At 58.5% G+C, this 20,348-nt stretch overlaps 2 protein-coding genes and 2 long non-coding RNA genes across 8 annotated transcripts; 1 reads left to right on the top strand and 3 right to left on the bottom strand.

The window, feature by feature from the left end:
* Positions 1 to 124: 124 nt before the first annotated feature.
* Positions 125 to 4,297, bottom strand: GBA (glucosylceramidase beta). The gene is made up of 11 exons (XM_019809040.2): positions 4,116 to 4,297; positions 3,708 to 3,795; positions 3,284 to 3,475; positions 3,016 to 3,162; positions 2,642 to 2,775; positions 2,284 to 2,456; positions 1,825 to 2,062; positions 1,326 to 1,550; positions 791 to 954; positions 377 to 493; positions 125 to 278 (listed from the first exon to the last, which is right to left on the bottom strand). Exons 1-11 carry the CDS (start codon positions 4,140 to 4,142, stop codon positions 173 to 175), a joined length of 1,611 nt encoding a protein of 536 aa, XP_019664599.2. The 5' UTR covers positions 4,143 to 4,297; the 3' UTR covers positions 125 to 172.
* A 37-nt stretch (positions 4,298 to 4,334) lies between these two features.
* LOC117803500 lies at positions 4,335 to 7,419 on the top strand. Its single transcript, XR_004627467.1, has 3 exons — positions 4,335 to 5,206; positions 5,323 to 7,052; positions 7,288 to 7,419. It is a non-coding gene; the product is annotated as an uncharacterized LOC117803500 (long non-coding RNA).
* LOC109491051 lies at positions 6,924 to 13,305 on the bottom strand. Of its 2 annotated transcripts, none has more exons than XR_004627468.1 (4): positions 11,913 to 13,305; positions 11,091 to 11,195; positions 7,297 to 8,621; positions 6,924 to 7,061 (listed from the first exon to the last, which is right to left on the bottom strand). It is a non-coding gene; the product is annotated as an uncharacterized LOC109491051 (long non-coding RNA). The 2 variants fall into 2 exon arrangements; XR_002144439.2 differs by having other exon boundaries at positions 12,608 to 13,303.
* Positions 13,306 to 14,436: 1,131 nt separating this feature from the next.
* On the bottom strand, positions 14,437 to 20,336 carry FAM189B (family with sequence similarity 189 member B). 4 transcript variants are annotated; one of them, XM_034667502.1, is made up of 12 exons: positions 19,566 to 20,336; positions 19,312 to 19,368; positions 19,000 to 19,110; positions 18,784 to 18,903; positions 18,520 to 18,627; positions 17,832 to 18,007; positions 17,275 to 17,374; positions 16,869 to 16,938; positions 16,163 to 16,720; positions 15,585 to 15,653; positions 15,242 to 15,462; positions 14,437 to 15,149 (listed from the first exon to the last, which is right to left on the bottom strand). In XM_034667502.1, exons 1-12 carry the CDS (start codon positions 19,788 to 19,790, stop codon positions 14,976 to 14,978), a joined length of 1,989 nt encoding a protein of 662 aa, XP_034523393.1. In that variant the 5' UTR covers positions 19,791 to 20,336; the 3' UTR covers positions 14,437 to 14,975. The 4 variants fall into 4 exon arrangements, with proteins under 4 accessions (XP_034523393.1, XP_034523392.1, XP_019664602.2 ...); XM_034667501.1 differs by having other exon boundaries at positions 15,242 to 15,495; positions 19,566 to 20,335; XM_019809043.2 differs by having other exon boundaries at positions 15,242 to 15,495; positions 17,832 to 18,004; positions 19,566 to 20,335.
* Positions 20,337 to 20,348: the final 12 nt, after the last annotated feature.

Raw genomic sequence — 20,348 nt, 5'->3', positions numbered from 1 at the left:
CCGAGGGGCCTCCAGCCCCCGGCAGCAGCCAGGGGGAGAGTGAGTCACCCAAACCACTGCTCCCGGGCTTACGTCACCTAGGCTCACCCCAGCCCTCCGAGACCCTCCTCAGCCACAGACAGCATGTGAGCCGGCTCTGCCCCTTTAATGCCCGTGCCGAGCCCAGGCCCCGTCACTGGCGGTGCCATACGTAGGTGTGGATGGAGTAACCCGGGGACAGCGTCTCCACGAAGCCCACGGCAGGGTCCTCGATGGTGAGAGGCACGTCCTTAGGGGAGCTGGCGAAGGAAGGGGAGAGAAGCTGAGTGTTCGGCCCGCCAAGGCCGCCATCCGGCCCCTGGCCCGCAGCCCCGTTCCCAGGCCCCGCTGCTCTCACCGGTTCAGCACCACCACGACCGCGGAGCCATCAGGACGCATCAGAGCCACTGTGTCCAAGCCGTTCCTCTTGCTGGCCTGCAGCCCCACTCTCTGGGAGCCCTCCGGAATGAACTTGCTGGGGGGGAAGCGGGCATGGTCAGGCCGGGGCCCACTCCCTTCTCACTCACCTGAGGAGTCACTCTCACCCTGCCTCCCCCACCAAAGCCCCGGCCAAAGCTGCGCCCTCACTTCCAGTTCCCAGTGTCCGCTGGCACCGCCTGCTCACTTCCTGCCTGGGGGGTGCAGGAGGGACAGCGGTGCCTCTCCCCGCCCACCCTCACTGTCCCCCTGCTTGCCCCTGCGGGGGGGCGTGGTAGGCCCCATGCAGGAGACTCCAGCCTGGTGTGGGCTAGGGGGCCCGCCCTCCACTCACCTGAAGTGGCCGAGGTGATAGAACATGGGCTGTTTGTAAAACGTGTCTTTGGCGATGTCGACAATGATAGGGCTGTCCACAAAGTTACGCACCCAGTTGGGGCCCCCTTCTAGGTTCAGGGCCAGGTTCCAGTCCGTCCAGCCGGCCACGTGGTAGAGAAGGTTCTGTGGAGGGAGCAAGGCAGAGACAAAGGCACCACACAGGGTCCCCAGACAATGTCATTAAGGGTGCGTGAGGAAGACCGGCGACGGGTGCCCCGGGCCCATGAGGGGTGCTCTGCACCCTTAGCACTTGGGAGGGCAGGGTGGTGAGGACGGAGGCATCGGAAGAGAAGCTGAGAAATCGAGGCAGATGTGACTGCCCGAGACCCAGGCATTAGGAAAAGGGAGATAGGGCGCGCCCGTCTGGAGAGAAGGCACAAGATTCCAAATTTTGTCCCAAAGAGCAAGTCAGCCGGGGATGGAGGGAGAAGAGGCCTTCCCTCGGTGAGACAAAGAGGGTCTGTGGGGGTGTGCTGGGGGGGCTGGCGGCTCACCGTGATGATGCTGTGGCTGTATTGCACCCCTCGGTCCCAGGAGCCCAGGCGCACACTCTGCTCCCAAAACTTGGAGCCCACACAGGCCTCTGAGGCAAAGAGCATGGTGTTGGGGAACAGGCGGTGTGTCTCCCCCAGGGTGGCTTTTGCTGGGGCCAGAAAGTCCAGGTACCAGTGTACAGCAATGCCGTGGACGTACTTGGCCGCCTCCGGGTCTGCCAGCACCTGTACCGTGAAGGGCAAAGGCTCCTGGGGGAAGGGGCCACTGAACCTGGGCCCTGCACGGAGGGTTCTGGGAATAGCACCGGGGACCTGAGAAATGGGCAGTGGGATGACCCCAGACGAGGTCAGCACCTCAGGGGAACCACCTGGGCGCCTGGCTCCAGCCCAGGGAATTCTAGGAATCAAGAGTTGGGGCAGGGAAGACACTCTGGGCGCCGGCCACCTGGATGCTCAATTTGGGGGTCACTGGGATACCCCTGGAGGCCCTGGGCCTTACCACCCGGGCCCAGTGGGGCAGCAGCAAGCGTTGGTCATCCAAAATGAGCAGACGGATGTCGTGGTGCGTACTGTTGGCGAGGGCAGGACCCAGGTCCCGGGCAATGAAGTCTCGCTGGTGTTCAGGAGTGAAGCCCAGGCATTGGAAGGGGTACCCACTGAGCAGCCCCGCAGAGGGCTCGTTCTCTGCCGTCACTGCCCAGAACCGTAACCTGTGCTCCGCATATGCATCCAGGAACCTGGGAGGGCAAAGGGTGTGAGTGGGCCCGGCCAAGAAAGGGGACCAACACCCTGGGGGACAGGAGGCCCATTGAGGTGGGCCAAGTCTGAAAGACCCAGAAGGCAGAAAGGTGATCTGAGGAGTCTGACCCGGGGGTGACCCAGGTCCAGGGGTGGGGACAAGATGAGGGTGTCCAAGAGGGGAGCTGGTGCACACCCCATGGCCTTGCAGCTCCCTTACTTAACAAAGTATCTGGCCCAGGTCTGGTGGTAGAGATCCCCAGGCTGACCCTTGAGTGACCCCTTCCCATTCACGGCCCCGTTGGTCTTCAGCCACGTGGGTGACGTCCAGGGGCTGGCAAACAGTGACACGGGGCGTCGAGCCAGCTCCAGGGCTTGGTGAATCAGGGGTATCTGGAGACAACGGAGGTGAGGAGCTGGAATATGGACAGACTGGCCCGACCAGTGCATCACGCCTAGCCATCGGCCCCCGCCCCGCACCCCCCCGCACCCCCCCAGAACGCAACAGAGCAGGGGGCAGGCCCTGCCTCTCTCCACGGCTGCTCTGGCCTGAGGCTCCTCGCCGGGCGGGCACCGACCTTGAGCGCGACGTCCTCCTCAGGGAGGCTGAAGTTGCGCAACTGGAAGTCGCCAGGGCTGTCATCATAGGTGTAGGTGCGGACGGAGAAGTCACAGCTGGCCATGGGGACTCGGATGATGTTGTACTCGATTCCTGCAGGAAGACAAGGCCAAGAGAGAAGGGTCCGGGTCGGCAGGAGAATGTGGGACCTGGCCTACCGCTTGCCGGGCCTCGATGATGTCCGAGGCAGGCCAAAGGGAGCCTGGGCTCCTGGGCTGGGGCCTTCTGAGCATCGAGAGAGGACCCGAATGTCAGGGGGCGTGGGTGGAAGTCATGGTCAACGGAAAGGTCAAAGTGTCAATCGCACCATCATCTTGTCCCCCTCCTCCTCACCTTCTTCAGAGAAATAGGATTTGAGTAGCAAATTCCGGGCAGGGGGTGACAGGGCGAGGATGTTGAGGGCAGCAGCATCTGTCATGGCCCCTCCAAACCCCTTCACTTTCTGGAACTTCTGGTCTGGCTGCAGGGTCAGTAGCAGCCCTGAGGACACGCACAGGGAATGAAGGGTCTCAGTACACAGGGAAGAAAGTCGCCGTGGTCACCGGCATGACAGCTCCGGGGGGACCCCAGCCTGCTCGGAGGGGAGGGATGCCGTGGTCACCTGTGCCCGTGCGGTTGGCCTGGATGGTCCCCAGACTCAGCTCCATTCGGCGCCCGCTGCGCGTGCTCTCATACCGGCTGAAGGTGCCAGGGGCAGGCGGGGTCAGGGGGTCAAGGGAGTCGCAGTACGTGGCATTGCACATGCAGACCACTGAGCTGTAGCCAAAGCTTCTAGGGCTGCAGGGCCGGGCACCTGCGAGGGAGGAAGCACAAGCAGAGGCCAGGGCTACAGGACGAAGACAGAGAAGGGACCCACTGGTCGGAAGGACAGACTGAACACTGATTTCAAAAACCTTCTCGCAGTACCCCCACCCCAGCTTGGTCTCCGTCACTCAGAACACCCGCTGGTGCTCCAGTATGCCAGAAGGCAACCCAGGACCGTTGGCAGAAGGGGGGGCTCCCTCCCGTCTCCGTGACCTGCTCACCTGATGCCCACGATACTGCCTGAAGTAGAAGCAATCCCGTGAGGCTGGCAGCCATGGTGCCTACCCTGCCCAGGAGCCGGGGACATGCCTGAGAAGAGAACGAGGACTGGCTGGAAGGCAAGCCCCTCTGACGCCTCGGCTGTGGGCCAGGTGCCCACAGCCTAGACTCCCACCGTCCTTGAACAGGGATGGAACAAGGCCTACAGACACCTGGATGCTGCCCGCCCCCACCAGGACCCTTCTCCTCCCCTCTTCCCTCCACCCCTCCTTCCCTCCACCTGCCCCTCCATCAAACAGCCACGATGGCCTGGGGTGGAGGAGACTGTCGTTCATGGAACTCCAGAGTCCGGATGACCAGGATTCCAGAAGCAGTGTGACAAGACCGATGGGGAGCTCGGGCCCACTCACCTCTCTGGGAGGACTTGAAAACTCCATCACCAGGTGAGGGCTGCAGGGTTCCCAAGCCTCGGAGGGACAGAGGATCCACTCAGTAAAAACAGGGACTCAGGCACCTGCGTAGCTATAGACACCTAATCAGCCCTGCAGGTTTAATTCCGGCGAATGGAGCGAAGGGGTCATGTGACAACGACAGGCGAGTCACATGATACAGGAAGTGAGGCAACTGCAACCATACTTGTAAAGGGCGGCTCGCTTCCTCCTGGCTGTTGGCGATTATTCACCTTCTGAAATTCCGGAAGGCTTGTGTGGATGATAACCCTAGGAAGAATCTAGATCAAAGATCTGAGCGGAAGGTTGGGTCGAGGCTCCTGAATCCTGGAGGATGGGAGCCACAGCAGACACACTGTTTTCTTGAGGGAAAAAATTTTAAGTAATACCTAATACAGATGGGGTGCCCGGCTGGCTCCGTTGCCAGAGTGTGCAACTCTTGATCTCGGGGTTGTGAGTTCAAGCCCCGTGTTGGGCATGGAGCTTACTTAAAAAATAAATTAAAAAATTAAAAATAAAAATAAAGTAATACTAATAAAAGCGATACTAATAAAACAGGTTAGCCCCAGAATACCGGGAGACGGCTAAGGTACAGTTTGTCCTCCAGAGGCTTGAGAGGCAGGGAGGCAGACGCATACACAGATAGTTACAGATAAAGATGAGCTAGCAGGTGTTCATGGTGGGAGTGACCCAGGAAGGCTTCACGGAGGAGAAGGGGTGCTGGGCAAAGGGCCTGCGCAGCTGGAGGGAGTCACCAACATCATGCCTCTTGGGACATGTTTTGTCATCAGCTGACGACTGTCGTGACTGATTTTCCTTTCCCGCAGAACAGGGAGGTTGTGAGAAGTGGTTCAGAAACTGGAAAGTATTCTCAGTGGATGTGAGAAGGGGGTTGTCCGCGATGATGGCTCACGGGCCACAGCACCTACGATTTTAGCAGGAGTGACACGTGCAGCTGGGACCCGACTGGCCGTAGCTCTTGGAGCCCATTTGCTCATCTATGAAACGGAGGCCATCGCACCGCCTCTCAGGGGCACTCCCAGATCCGCGAGGTAAGTACAGCACCTGGGGCTGCTCAGGACCTGCCTCCTTGTGGTGTCTTTTTGGATTTTTGAATTATTTCACGAAGACTTTCCGGACACACTCCAGGCAAAATTGATTCTTCCAGGTTCCTAGAGCACTGGCGCCTGGTCTCAGTGCGGCAAGAGGGTTTGAGTCCCGGCTACCCCACTGACCGGATGTTTGACCTTCAATCAACGTCTTCATCCCACTGAACCATATTCATGGCTCTCCTTATGTGCCGACCCCTGCAATTCCCCCAAATGTGGGAAACGCGACCGCACGATCTGTGGTCGCGGGGGACGGTGCTCTCGCTTTCCCCTGACAATAAAGTGGCTCCAGAGAAACGGTCATATCTTGCTGCAGCAGACAGCTTTCCAGTTGCTATTCCCCACACATTGTCAGTGTTGTGTGGGAGTAGTCTCACCCCCCAAAAGAAGCAGCGAGTCTGAGTGTAGAGAACCCGGTTCCTAGCCCTTCTCCATCCTACTTTCCTGGCCGGGAGGACAGTCACCCAGCTCCCGCTCTCAGGTAGAAAGGGCACTGGCTTCGGCCCAGAGGAGGACGAGTAGAGTCTGTGAGGGTTTCTGGAGACTCTCTAGAAGCAGCATGGACAGGTGCCTTGGAGGGCAGGTACCCCGGGGGGACAGGTGCCCAGGACCCGGCCTGGGAATCTGTGCCCCTCCCCCAAAGGCTGTGTTCTCACCTGTAGGAGGGAGTGGCAACTCGACCTCACAGAACTGTTGAGAGCTCTAAGCATGATAACGTGTGTGTACACTGCTTGGCACCAAATATTGCAACAGGTGAGGTCTGTGTTTAGTTCCGTGAAGGCACGTCTTACTCACCCTATGCAGACGGCCACGCACGGAGTGGGCAGGTGCCAAAGTGTTGAACTGAACGGAATCCTCATCAGCAGGTCAGCACCTGCCCCACTCGACTTCCTGTTTCTCCAGGAAGTGCTGCACCTGCAGGGGCCCTGCTCTCGGGAGGAGGGCAGCGACAGCCAACAGCTTAGGGCCTCCCATTGGTTCATTCCGCAGCATGACACCTGGCCCTGTCTGCTCCCTCGCTCTCGTAGCTGCAGACCACACCCCCACCCTGTGTCACTCTGCAGGAACGAGTTTGTAAGTCTCCTGTATCTCCTTCTTACCCTTCGGTTTGTAAATATTCTCCAGCATGGGGGCTCCTGGCCAGCTCAGTCACCGGAGCATCTGAGTCTTGATCTCAGTTGTGGGTTCGAGCCCCACGCTGGGTGTAGATTGCTTAAAAAAATGAAGCCGTAAAAAATTATTTTCCACCACAGACAGCATCTCACAGATTTCTCTCACAGTGTGATTTGCCCTTGAGGCTTTTATATTTTATTTTCTAAATAAAGTTGGTGAGGTGCCTGGCTGGCTCAGTCCATAGAGCGTGTGGCTCTTGATCTCGGGGGTGTGGGTTCGAGCCCCCACGCTGGGTGTAGAGATTACAAAAAAAAAATTAATGAAATGAAATCTTTAAAAATAAACAAATAAATCAAATCGGTTATAGTAAGAGCTAGTGTTTATGGGCTTGTTCTGGGCTGCTTCATGCTCACTGTCTCATTTTGTTCTCACAAGTCAGATACTACGATTTTCCCCACCTTATTTTATTTATTTATTGGATTTTTATTTACTTAATTATTTTAGAGACAGAGAGAGAGAGAGTTGGGGGGGGGACAAGCAGACACCCCGCTGAGCCTGGAGCCCGATGCGGGGCTCGATCCCATGGCCCCGAGATCACAACCCCAAGATCACTACCTGAGCCAAAATCACAAGTCGGACACTTACGGAATGGGCCGCTGTTTTTCCCATTTTAAAGGTGAGGAACCTAGGGGCGCCTGGGTGGCACAGCGGTTAAGCGTCTGCCTTCGGCTCAGGGCGTGATCCCGGCGTTATGGGATCGAGCCCCACATCAGGCTCCTCTGCTATGAGCCTGCTTCTTCCTCTCCCGCTCCCCCTGCTTGTGTCCCTCTCTCGCTGGCTGTCTCTATCTCTGTCAAAAAATAATAAATAAAATCTTTAAAAAAANAAAAAAAAAAAAAAAAAAAATAAAGGTGAGGAACCTAAGACTCTGAAAGGTCATGAAATCGCCCAAAGTCCGGTGGCCACTCGGTGGCAGAAACTGCATTCGTGTCCAGAATCCCACGCGCACCCACGTAGTTATGGGAGGCTCTGGTGTGCCAGACGCTATGGTAGGTGCTGGGTATTTTCAAGAGCTGCAGCGATGGCACTGTTTTCACCCGTCGCTTGTGCTCATGGAGAGCTCTTCTCGCACAGGTTGAAGCCCGCGCTGGCTTGTGATGTGCGGGCTCCGTGGTAGCGTCTCTGGTGCTTTTCTCCGAAGGCATCAGTCAAGGCGCAGCTTCAACAGTGCATTCCCACTGGGGCAAGAATGACTGACTCAGTCGGGAGGCGCTGCTCAGCTCTGCTCTCCATCCTGGGAGGTCTCAGCCCCAGATCCTGAGCACCCCTCTCCATAGCAAGTATTTCCTAACACACTCTTTCCTGTCCTGAAACGAATGTGAAGATGAGGACTTACTTATAGGGCCCCTGGGTGGCTCAGTTGGTTAAGCGTCTGCCTTCAGCTCAGGTCATGATCCCAGGGTCCTGGGATCAAGTCCTGCATTGGGCTTCTTAGTGGGGAGCCTGATTCTCTCTCTGCCTGCTGCTCCTCCTGCCTGTTCTCTCTCTCTCTGACAAATAAATAAAATCTTTAAAAAAAGAAAAGGAGGGACTGCGGTAGTGTGCAAATTACAGCTCATTTAAGCTGGTGAGAAGCGCACGTGGGTGGATTTGTAGCTGGTGGTTCCTTTTGCAAGGAACCGCACTGGTGGCCCGAAGCTCTTTCCACCACATATCACGCAGCTGGAGGCGCCCAGCATCACCAAGAGCACGCATACAACAATTCCAGGACGACGGACTGTCTTTACGCGTCCTTCTCCACGATGACCTAAATTATTGGGCTTTTCCCCAAAAAACTTCAGGTAAAAATTTCCTTTATTATTACATAATAAAGTCCTGCTTAAATTTAAAGGCTTAAGTTTGATTTTTACTTTGAATATGTTCTTGAGCAAAACATTCCAAAGTCGAATAGAATGAGAGATGGTTTTTCCTTGTGTGGGACATAACGCGCATTCTGGAATGTCTGCCTTTCCAGTCCTGGCGCCTCCAAGTCCTCAGACTGCCTCCTGATGGTGGTCCCCACAAAAGACACCAGTTTTCAGAATGCCCCCTAGGGGGCGACTGAAGACCACTGCCCTAGGGGCGTCCCCTCCAACACCTAGGCCTGCTGGGGGGCCACGAGGGGCGCCTGAGGTGGCCACAGATGCACTCTTCAGTCCTCTTTGCACAGCACTTCTAAAAGACAGCTGAACTCCAGAGAGGGCAGCTGGGAACGAAATAGAAGAGACAAGCAGAAGTACAAAAATAGTTTGGCTGACCCCGCACCGCGGCTCTGATCCCACTTGGCCCGCCCTGTGCCGGGCTGCAGGCTTGACTCAGGTGCAAGGTCCCGCTCTGGAGATGGCCACAGGCTGCTTGCTCTTGAGGCCTCAAACCAGCTCCCCAGGGAGGGGATCCCTTCCCAGCCCCAGGTCACCACCACCGTCAAATCAAAGAGAGGCCCTTTCCCATTCCGGGCACGGCAGAGCAAGAGCTCAAAAGGTTCCTACTAGACCAACGAACGAATAAAGCCTCCCAGCCAAGTCGGAGCGCTTCCTGCTCCGGCTTCTGATCTGAGGACACACCACGCCTCTGCTTACTGACACCAAACATGACCTCTTTCTGCAGCGAGACCCTTTCTGCCCCTTACTCACTAGGATGTGGCTTCATCCTTGGATTCATCTGATTGACCCCCCTCCCCCCAGCCTGACTGAGCTCACTATAACTGACATGTCACAAGTTCAGGGTGACCATGTGATGGTGTGATACATGTATATACTGCGAAAGGACTACTACAGTAAAGTCGGTTTGATGACCCAACTCTTCCACAGCACCCACAGCACTCTTGGCAAGGCCCGGGGCAATCTGAAAGCACCTGCAGGCTATCCTGTATGTTTTCTCGAGAGTAACAGCCAATCTTTCCTAAGTGCTCACCGCAGCCATTGGCCTGACAACGTCACAGACAAGACTCTCGAGAGACTCTCAAGCTACGCAAGTGGCAGAGTCCAGCCTCGGTTCAGATCTGTCCTGCTCTGAAGGCTGGGCAGCTCTCCGCTGTCATGTGCCCGCCCCCTCCCCGCCCCCCCAGGTACTCAGCAGTCTTCTGTCAGGGTTCCTGAAAGCTTATACAGGGTTGCAGAGCAAACTTCCTGATTCCTGTTTCTTTGAAACCTCAAAGCTCTTCCCTCAAAGGCAAGGGCAGAGTGGGGCCTTGATGTTTGCTGAATGACTGACTGAATGAATGAATGAATGAATGAGTTAAGTTAGCAAGGCTCCTGCAGGCTCTGCGGGTCAGTGTCTCAAGCTGTCCTGGGTGTGGGCCGAAGAATGGGGCTCACTGAACACTGAGCAGACAGCGAGATCTAACAGAGATGCCGTTGAGGCCACAGGAAGTATGGGTTCGCACACTGAACACCCATGAACCTGCCTGAACATTCTGTACTCCTCTGAGCCTCCCAGGAAAGGTTGTGATGAGGCTCACAGAAGATAAGAATGTCTGCGAACTGGAAAGTTCCATGGAAAACTCATGGAGGAATCTATCTTTATTGTTACTCAGCCTCCAGGGACAGTCCCAGGAGTCCTCCGCCCCAAATCCCTACCTCCACCCTTGCTCCCTCCGGCTGCCACCATTTTTCTCTTGTCCCCTTAAAGAGAGGCAAGATGGAAGGGTGTTTTAGCGAGGGCCCTGGAGGGATTATTCGGACTTAAATCCTTGCTCCATTACTCACTAGACCTGAGATACAGGAAGTAACTTGACTTCTCAGAGCTTTGGTTCCCTAATCTCCAAAACTGTCGCCTCAAGGGTTGTGAGGATTTAACGCAGGAATGCACACAATACGGTGGAAGGATGGAACAAGCCGCCACACTCCTCTCGCACTCCCTGCACTCCGCAGGGCATCGCTGGACCTTCTCTTCTCCAGAACTGCTCTTGGAAGGTCACTTGCCACGGTTGCTGAATCCAACGGGCAATGTTCAGCCCTTATTTGACTGACTCTTCATCTCAGTCAACACCCAACTCCCCTGTTCTCGAAGCATGCTCTTGTTTCCATGACTCCACACTGTCCTGGTTTGGACGTCCCCCCACTTCTTTGGCTGCTCCTTCTTCTTTGCAGGCATCCCCTATTCTTTCTGTCTATGCATGTCCCTTTGGGGGTCTGTCCTAGACCTTCTCTCCTCATGCATCACGCTCTCTCCAGGACACAATCCCACAGCTTTGATTACTTCCTAGTTGCTTTTGGTTCCAAAATCTCCACCTCCAATCCCAATCTTTCTACTGGGATTGACTCTGTGAGGGGCTCTGCCCTCCAGACCTGTCCTCTGTGTGTCTCACACACACGTCAGCAGGACCATCATGAGATCATCCTCTGCTCCAGCCAAATCCACTCTTCCTCCTGCGTTCTCTTTCCCCATGAGTGCAACCCCTTCCTCCCAGAACCTGGGGCTCATCCTTGACTCTGTCCTCTCTCTGTACCCTAATCCCCATTATTTCTTCTCTACGCTACTGAAACATCTCTCTCTTAGTCTCCTAACCTCCAATTTTCTCTTCAATCCATTCCCCCAAAACTGGATGTTCCAATGAAAATACAAATTCTGAAGCGTCCACACACTCTCTCTCTCCTAAAATCCTTCAGTAGCTCCATACCACCCTTAAGAGAGGTTAGAGGACCTGGCCCCTTGTCCCACCCTCATTTCTCACCTGTCCCTTTGCACCTTATGCTCCAACCGCATTCCTCCAATAGGCCATATTTCATCTCACCTCTGCTCTCCCTTTGGCCGTGCGAGTACTTTCTTCTTCTCCTCTCTTGGAAAGAAAAAAGAAGAAGAACAATTACTCCTTTTCATCACCGAGGCCTGAGACTTAATATCAGTGCCATCAGAGTCATCTTCCTAACACCTCTGACTGGGTTAGGCATCTTTGCTATGTGCTCCCCATTTCACACACCCAACAAATAATAATTGAACATCTGCTATGTGCCAGACACTTTTCTAGACCCTGGGATCCTGCGGGTACAGCAATGAATAGAATGACCAAGTCCCTGGCCCACGGAGCTTATATTCGAGTGGGGATGGAAGACAAAAACCAGATAATTTCGGGTGGCCGTGAGAATTACGAAGCAAAATAAAGGGTAGATTGTGCTGGACAGAGCCAGTGACCGGGCGAGTAAGGAGTCTGGAGGAAAATGTTGGTTGCCAGATTCTCTGGGCCTTGGTGACCACAGTAATGAGTCTAAGTTTTGTTCTAAGATGGAAATTCACTGGAGAGTTTGGCACAGGGCAGTGCCAAGATTAGACTTATATTTCAAAATATCACTTTGGCTGCTGTGTAGAAATCAGACTGTGAGGAGCAGCTGCCAAGGCAGGGAGACCAGCCTCGTGCCCTCGTTCTGCATCCCTTCCGGAGACTCTTCCTTCAGCATGCAACACTCCTCTCCAGTCGGACTCCCTAATGCTAATGGTTGTAACACAAGCTCCCAGCCCGACAGGCTGTGTAGTTGACCACGGCTGTAATGACTCGTACCAGTGGTTGCTTTGTCCGTGGGTAAGCCCACCAGGGTAGGGACCAGCGTGCCCTGGAGCCCCGCCCCATCCCTGGCGGCAGCGCAGTGGCTGGCGCGGGTTCCGCGCTCAGTGTGTTTGTCGAACGACTAACGAATGGATAAATTATACAGACTTTCTTCCCACTCCACCTCTCAAACAAACAAGTGGGTGGAGTGCATATAAAGATTTCATCCCCCAGCGCCTGGGGGGCTCAGTCGGTTGAGCGTCGGCCTTCGGCTCAGGACATGATCCCAGAGTCCTGAGATCGAGTCCCGCGTTGGGCTCCCTGCTCGGCGGGGAGTCTGCTTCTCCCCCTCCTTCTCCCTCTGCCCCCACCCCGCTTATTCTCTCCTCTTCATTAGCATTAGAGGGCCATTCCTACAATTAATAATAACAACGATGATGAAAAGGTGAACTGCAGGGGCGCTTGGGTGGCACAGCGGTTAAGCGTCTGCCTTCGACTCAGGGCGTGATCCCGGCGTTATGGGATCGAGCCCCACATCAGGCTCCTCCGCTATGAGCCTGCTTCTTCCTCTCCCACTCCCCCTGCTGTGTTCCCTCTCTCGCTGGCTGTCTCTATCTCTGTCGAATAAATAAATAAAATCTTTAAAGGTGAACTGCAAAGGCAGAGAGGGGAGAGTGAGAGTCCAACAGCGCAACATCCAACACGCCTACCGCCGAGGCGAAACAGCAGCCTCAGCCAGAGGCGAAGGGAAACCCCTGCGCCGCCCGCCCTGCGGAGAGGCCGGGCGGGGACACGGCCCAGCGGGGATGCAGGTCCGCGGAGCCAGCGCCCACCCGGGAAGCGTAGCCTCGACGCTCAGCCGCAGGACGCGCGGGTCGGCGGGGCGGGGCGCGGGCGGGGCTTCGAATCGCTGGGAGGCGGGACGCGGACCCTTCCGCACGCCTATTGGCCATCTTGGGGACGGACTGCTCTCGCTGACCAGCCGTAGTCCAGATGGAGCGCAAGCGTATTCGGGAGTCTGAGCGGAAGAGGGCGCGGAAGGCGAGAAGCGCGCATGCGCTTGGACGGCCAGCTGGCCGAAACGGGTGGGGCAGGTGGTTTCCTTCAACGAGTCCGGCCCACCGAGGCCGCGCTGCGTTCTTTAGCGTGCTCCTCTGGGGGCCTCGGGACAGGGAACGTTCAGTACCCAGAAACTGCCCCGCTGGGAACCCCCGTCTCCAGCTCCTCCTACTCCGTGTTGTCGTCCGGCCGCGCCCTGACCCGCCCTGAGGCTGGTGAATTATTGAGGAAGCCGTGCAGTCTGACGCCATCCCCGGGCAGCGCGCCTCCCCCCGCGGGCCCGCGGCGGTCCCAGGGGCACAGAGGCCCGCGGCTGGCGCGCCCCGGCCCTGCCCCTCTAGTAGCTGTTAGACGCAGCGCAGTGAGCTAAACGAGCACGAGGTAATCCTAGGTAGTGCTGAGTGCTCAGAGCAACGTGGCACTCACGGAATGACGGGTGGTGCCTGGCGCGGAGGGCACAGCCGCAGGGCGCAGCGGTTTGGGCAGCGGCCGGAGCAGGTGCAAGAGCCCTGCCGTGAGGCCATGTGGCTGGAGCAGAGCGAGACAGGCTGTACCTGACCGTAGTCAGCTCCGGAGTCTGGGCAGTATTCTCAGTACAGAGGGAAGCCAGTAGACCTAGGCAGAACCTTGATGTGACATGATTTCTTATCACTCTACCGAGTGGAAGAGTGGAAATAGACCAGTTCAGAGGCTGGGGGCGGGGGTTGACTTGAACTTAGCTAGGTAGCTGGTGAAACACGCATGAATTCAGGATAGGATTGGGTGTGTTGGATGAGGGGAAAGATAAAATCAGGATGATTCCCAAGCTTTTGGAATGCGCAACCGGGTGAATGGTGGTGCTGTTTATTGAGATGGGAACGGGTGCTGGGGATGGGACTCAAAGTTCATCTGTGGCCATGGTGAGTCTGAGACGTCCCTTAGACATCCAGGCATTGGAGCTCCTGGAGAGGGATCAAGGAGAGAGTTATGCATGGGCGGGTAGATGGTATTTAAAGCCATGGATTTTGGTAGTGCCACTTGTAGGCAGAAACTAGAAGAGGGCCAAGGGGAAAACCCTGGGTTCTCCAGCATCGAATAGCCCAGCACAGGGGTAGGAGCTGGCAAAGGAAACCGAAAGGGTAGAGAGGAAAAGTTGTATGATGTCTTCAAAGACAGAAAGGGCAAAATTCAAGAGAAGAGATGCACGTTATCTGGCTTAAAGGTTTCTCACGAGTCAAGTGACCTGCAGGCAAAGAAATGGCCACTGGGTCTGATACTTTTTTTGGTTACTGCACACTTTTTCAAGGACAGTGCCTAGGGAGAGGTGGGGATGGAGCCTGACGGGAGTGTTCCAAGAAGAGGAGGAAAGGCAGAGAGAAAACATTTTGCTATGACAGGGAGCAGAGAGATAGATAGCTGGAAATAAATGTTTTGAGAGAGTTTTCTTAACTCTGAGAGATTCCAGTACAGATTTCCATGGTGACAAAGAATGATCCAGAAGAGAAGGAGAACACTGACATTTATTGAAGGCTTATTTCATCTTCACAATGTTTTACGGATCAGGCAATTGAGGTTAAATAATTTGCCCAAGGTCATGCAGCTAGAGGTGGCAGAGCTGAGAACCACCCAAATTTCTCCGACTCTTCACGCCTTACCACCCCACTGCACAAGCACACAGCCCCCTATGCATAAGCCCTGGGACATGCCTTTGCCCTGGCCAGAGTGCCCCTGTCCAATCGGACAGCTCGCTCATGCTGGGGGTAGGACTTTATCTTCCTCTTCCGATGCTGTAAGCAAGGGCCTCTCCCCCCGACCCGACAGCCTGGATACCCAATACCCATGCAGCACAGGACAGAAGCTCTCCCAGTCCCGAGGCACAGAGGCAAGCAGCAGGAGCTCCCAGAGGTAGAAGGCAAAGGGACATTTCTGGGGGTGTTCAGTGGGGGTGTTCTTTTTGTGTCAGCCAGTGCACGGGGTGCTGGGGGGTGCCTGTGGCCCCAGCATTCATCTGGATCTGTTCAGAGTGGCAAGAATCCTGGGTCAGAGCCCAGTGTCCCGGCTGCCCCCATTGAGGCTGAGGCTGTGGGGGCGGGTACTGCGCTCCAGCCGGCGGCCAGAGAGGAGGCGCCGCAGGGAAGAGCCGGAGCTCAGGTCACCACAGCTTCGAAGGTGGAGGCTCTCTCGGCCTGGCCGGCCCCATGGGCTCCGGGGCACCTAGAGGAGGGACATAGGACAGGGCATCAGTGTGGCTCAGCCTGAAGCCCCAGGCTTTCCTGGGTATCTTCCCAGATGCCCCTAACTCCTACCTGCTTAAGCCCATGGGCTCCATTCCCACTGGGGTCTGGGGCCTTCTTGGACATCTGGAAGAAACGAGTGACCAAGCCTCGGCCTGGCCAGCTGCCCTTCAGGTCTCCCAGGGAGTGGGCAGGTGCAGGGCCCAAGGGCAGGGGGACCTTTTGAAAGGTGGGCACGGGGCGCCGTTTCTCAGCTGAGCGGGCACGTAGCAACTTGGGTGAAGGGCAGCGGGCTAGACGGAAGAGGCAGGCTTCAGAGCAGAGCCCTGGAGAGAGAGAAGGTGGGACGGGAGGTGCACGGAGGGCCAGGCAGCCCTCCCCTAATCCCCCCCTCCCCACCAACCAGACGCCTGACCTGTATCTGCAGAGGAAACGGAAGCAGCTTCTTCCTCGAGCACTTTGGTATAAAGGTCCCTGAAGTCAGCTGGGGAGGAGAGGGAGGGAAGTGGCCAGTGAACACGCCCTCCCGGAGGAGTCTCAAACCCAGAGGAGCTCTCCCAGTCCCCCCACTCCGTCCTCAACTAAGGGGGCATCGCCTCTGCCCACATCCACCACAGCAAGACGGTGTAGCCCAGCAAGACAGGGACTAAGGCGGTCTCCCTGGCGGCAGTGTCCCGCCAGTACCCGTGCGCTACTGCTCCGTTTCTACTCGCGTCACCTCGGCCCTCAGGAACCCCCGCGCCTGGCTGAGGGGCCGCCACTGTGCCCGTTGACCAGGCGGGAAGCTGAGGCCCGGGGAGGGTGGGTGACAGGAAGCCATAGCCACCTCTTCCAGTCGCTCAGCTGCTGACGGTGTGTTTTTAGGGGGTGAGCACTCAGGAGTGTCTGCGGCGGGTCTGAACTCGCCCCGTCCTCCTTGGGGACCTCAACAGTACCCTGGCCCTCTAACACCTGCCTTTATGGGCTCCTGAGCCCGGGGTGGGGGGTGCTCACCGGTGTCGCTGGAGGTGCTGATGCCTGGGTCGCTGTGGGACCGCGGCAGGGGCAGCGGTGGCGGGGGAGCCGGATGAGGAGGCCGGTGCCCCGGGGGGGTGAGGGAACCTGAGCTGTTGCTGAAGCGGCGAGTGGGGGCGCGGGCAGGAGGGGCTGCAGCGGGCCGGCCGCCTCCCCGGCCGCCTCCCCGGGGGACCCGCCGCCTCAGCTCGGGGAAGCAGGGTCCCACCCAGGGTGGCCAGCCCTCCAGCCGGTGGCAGCTGCGGGCAGCCGTTGGGGCCCCAAGCGGGGGTGGGGGCTCGGGGGCAGAGCAGGAGTAGGAGCGGGCAGCCCTCGGGGGCCGCCGCGGCAGGGGGCTGTCCTCAAAGGGGCCGCGCAGGCCGCAGTCCAGGCTGAGGCAGTAGCCGGCGCGGCTGCGCTGAATGGAGCGGAAGAGCACGTAGTCGACGGAGCGCACGGAGCCCTGCAGCTCCAGCAGGCACGAGTCCTCCGACGGGCTCGAGCCCCCAGGGAGGTCGCCGATGGCCGACAGCACCAGAGACCCGCTGTCCATGGACACTGTGGGCGGCACGGGGCGTGGGGCGCGCCAGTCTTTTCGCAGCCCATCAGATCTACCTCGGGGCAGGCAGGTCAAGTCCAGCGCCCCACCCAGCGCGGCTCTCCCAGGCAGCCCAGCCCTCGTCCACCCTCCCCAGCTTTTGCTCACCGTCTACAATGGAGGCCACCTGCTCGCAAATGCAGGAGCCATCGTGAAGCTGAGGATCAAACAGAGTGGCCTGCAGAAAACCCGAGTGTCAGGGGGCCGGCCCGACAGGCTAATGTGGCCACCCCGTGTGCCGTGTGCTGGACAGAGCGCTGAACACCTAGCCTTCCGTCCAGCTTTGGCACCCTGTACAGGTCAGTTATGTGGGCCTCAGTTTCCACATCTGTAAACACAAATAACAGCCCCCCCCACCCCGCCCCAGGCTCTAGGGAAGACCAGATGGCCATGCACGTGCTGGTGCTACAAAGACCGGTGAGGACTACTTTCTTCTTTGTCCAGCGACAGCAGCCCCCTCAGCTTTTCAGGCTCTATCGCCAGCTCCCCAGGCCACACCGAGCCCTGCTCTCACCTGGCTGTCTCCTCGTAGCCCCATGACGGCCTCATAAGAAGGGGGGCAATCCGTAGGGTACAAGGGCACTGGGCTGTCCATGGAGCCGTTGTAGGTGATGCTGGCAAGACAGGGGAAAGGAAAGAGCCTGGAAAAGCACTCCTCCTCCACAGAACCCCCTCCCCGGCAATCCAGGCTACAGCCCCAAGCCCCTTTCCTCAGTCCCCAGGCAGGACCCCGCCAGGCCTCACCTCTGCCCCAAGCCCCCTTCCTCAGTCCCCCAGGCAGGACCCCGCCAGGCCTCACCTCTGCCCCAAGCCCCCTTCCTCAGTCCCCCAGGCAGGACCCCGCCAGGCCTCACCTCTGCCCCAAGCCCCCTTCCTCAGTCCCCCAGGCAGGACCCCGCCAGGCCTCACCTCTGCCCCAAGCCCCCTTCCTCAGTCCCCCAGGCAGGACCCCGCCAGGCCTCACCTGCCCCAAGCCCCCTTCCTCAGTCCCCCAGGCAGGACCCCGCCAGGCCTCACCTCTGCCCCAAGCCCCCTTCCTCAGTCCCTAGGCAGGACCCCTCCAGACCTCACCTCTGCGCATCTGTCTCCGAGCTGCAGGTATACTCTGGGGGGTAGTAGGGCGGAGGGGGCACTGGTGGGACAAATTCTTCCAAGTCCAGCATGGTGTGGAGGAGAGGGGCTGGGGGCGACGATGTACAGCCCAGGGGCCCCAAGGGACCTGAGACTGAGCGCTCAGGGGCCAGCTGCTGGGGAGCAAGGAGGTCAGCAGGCCCGGCTTCTGGGAATGCAGCTCCTAGGCTCCCACACTCCTCCACATTCTCCTGGCCCTGCCCCCTCCCTCAGCCAGGACCAGCTCCTCTTCTCTCTGCCCCAATCGTCTAGAAAATCCTCCACTTTACGGCCCCACCTACACCCAGAATTGCCACCTGTTCTCTGCTCCCACTAGAACATCAACCCTTTATCCTTGTCCCCATCTGGGATATTCTGGACTCCACCCAACCTGTAGTCTCATTCTCCAATGTCCGCTCCCTGGGCTGACTAGCATCACATATCCCTCTAGCTCCCCATCCTTCCCCTCCTCACCCTTCCTTGAACCCCCCCCCCAAACATCCCTACACTAGATGTGCCTAATACACAAGCCACAGCCCCTGACACTCAGAAGCCGGCACCGTAGCCATCATCCCCACAAGCCCAGTCCCAGCACACAAACCCCTGCCTCCCATCACACCTGCTTGGCTTTGACCCTGGCTCCCCTCACCGTGTGCACAAGGTCCAGGGAGAAGATTTGGATGCAGCAGACGATGGCTGAGAGGGTACAGATGATGGCGGCACAAATGGTGAGCCCGCAGACACTGAACAGCAGGTTCTGAAAGCAAGAGAGGAAGAGGGATGTGAACGGGGCCTGGGGAGGGCTGAATCCCACAAGTTCTGGACGGTGAGGACTCTGGAAGGGGAGGCAAAGGTGAAAACCAGGGAGATGGTGGGGGAGAAGGAATGGCTGAGGCGCGGCATGCACAATCACCTTGAGGGCTCCTCGGGCTTCGTCACAGGTGGAGTTAGGGGCAAGTTTCAGTTCCTGCCCCGACTCTGGACAGGGGCGAAGGAGGGGGACAGAGGGGCAGCACACACAGACCTTTCCTTCCTGAGTGGCAGAAGGGAGGGACAAGTCAGGACAGACCCAGGTGTCCCTCACACCTCCCCCCGCCAGTTCTTTCCGGCCCTCCCTCCTCAGTCTCACCATGGAGCAGTCTTGGAAGTCTCGGGCCAGCTGAGCATTCTTACAGGAGAGAACAGAGCCAGCCATGCTGAGCATGACACAGAGCACCGAAAGCAGGGAGAAGAAGGAGATCTGGGGGAAGCAGGTGCACACTCAGGGCTGCGGCCCTCGGGGGTACCCTCGACCACGGATGGGGCCACCCCCTTCACACACATCCATGCCGGGCTGCCGTGAACTGCACAGCCAGTTCCCTCCCTTCTCAGGGGCATATGCAGGCGTCCCCTTAGGCGTTGGGCACCTGCCTGCCAGTGGGCACCAGACCCTACCACCTACCACTAAAGTGAATGGCCGCTTCCAAGACACAACGCCAACCACCCCGGAGAACGCCAGCTGGGGACAGAGTGGGTACAGGCTCAGCCTGGCAAGGGGGAGGCACGAGTGAGCCCCTCACCACAGGGAGTGCCCAGCCCTGTAAGAAGACAGCTGCCCAGAAGAGGGAGGAGAAGCCAGCATTTGGACTGGCAGCTAGTGTGCAGGGGTGGGGCCCCAGGAGCCTACCCCACCCAACGATTGTGCACCCAACTCACCGAGAATCCAGCCCAAGATGGGCAGGACCTCTTGATGCTCTCAGTGGTGGTGACAGAGGAGGCCACCATGCTGAAGGTGACCACCAGGACGCCCAGGAGCACCTGGGCCAGCCCCAGCGTGAGCAGGGCCTGCAGCCAGGGTCGGTGGAGGCGAAGGTGGGTAAGGCCCCGGGTGCTGGGTCGGCTGGTCAGAGAGCGGCTGGAGTCACTGGGCGAGGGCATCATGCCTGCCGCCCGGTTGCCTGCGCCTCGCTCGGCCTCCACTGGCTCTTGGGAGCATCTCAGAGGCGCCCAAGGTCCCGTCCTCCCTCCTCTCCACCCTCTCTGCTCTAGAGCCCACCTCCCGGATGGGTCCCCTGGGGCATGGCCCAGGGCCTCCAGCTGGGCGGAGGCCCAAGGGAGGGGCGTCGCGGAGGGGTCGCCGGGGGCTCCCTCCCCACCGCGGGCACCGGACGGGCACCGTGCCCGGGACGGCGATGAGGACGCGGGGGCGCCGGCTCATCTCATCTCCCTGGAGAACAGGGGCGCCGAGAAGGGCAGGTCCAGGCGTGAGGAGAGGCCGCGGTCGGGAACCCGGGGGAGGGTACAGGCGAGGAGGGTGGGAAGAAGAGGACAGGGGTCCTGAGGTCCGACACCGTCTGGCGAGGAGAAGCCGGGACGCCGCGGGCTGGGGGCCCCGCTCCTCCCCCCCGCCCACACGCAGCACTCCCCAGCCCCGGCGGCAGCGGGTCCTGCCCGGCGGCGGGGGCGGGGGCGGGGGCGGGGCTGCGCGGTGCACCCCGG

This window comes from Ailuropoda melanoleuca, chromosome 8, assembly GCF_002007445.2.
Source record: "Ailuropoda melanoleuca isolate Jingjing chromosome 8, ASM200744v2, whole genome shotgun sequence".
Lineage (NCBI taxonomy): Eukaryota > Metazoa > Chordata > Mammalia > Carnivora > Ursidae > Ailuropoda > Ailuropoda melanoleuca.
The sequence above is the reverse complement of the archived record's forward strand: the minus strand, read 5'-3'. Positions and strand labels throughout refer to the sequence as shown.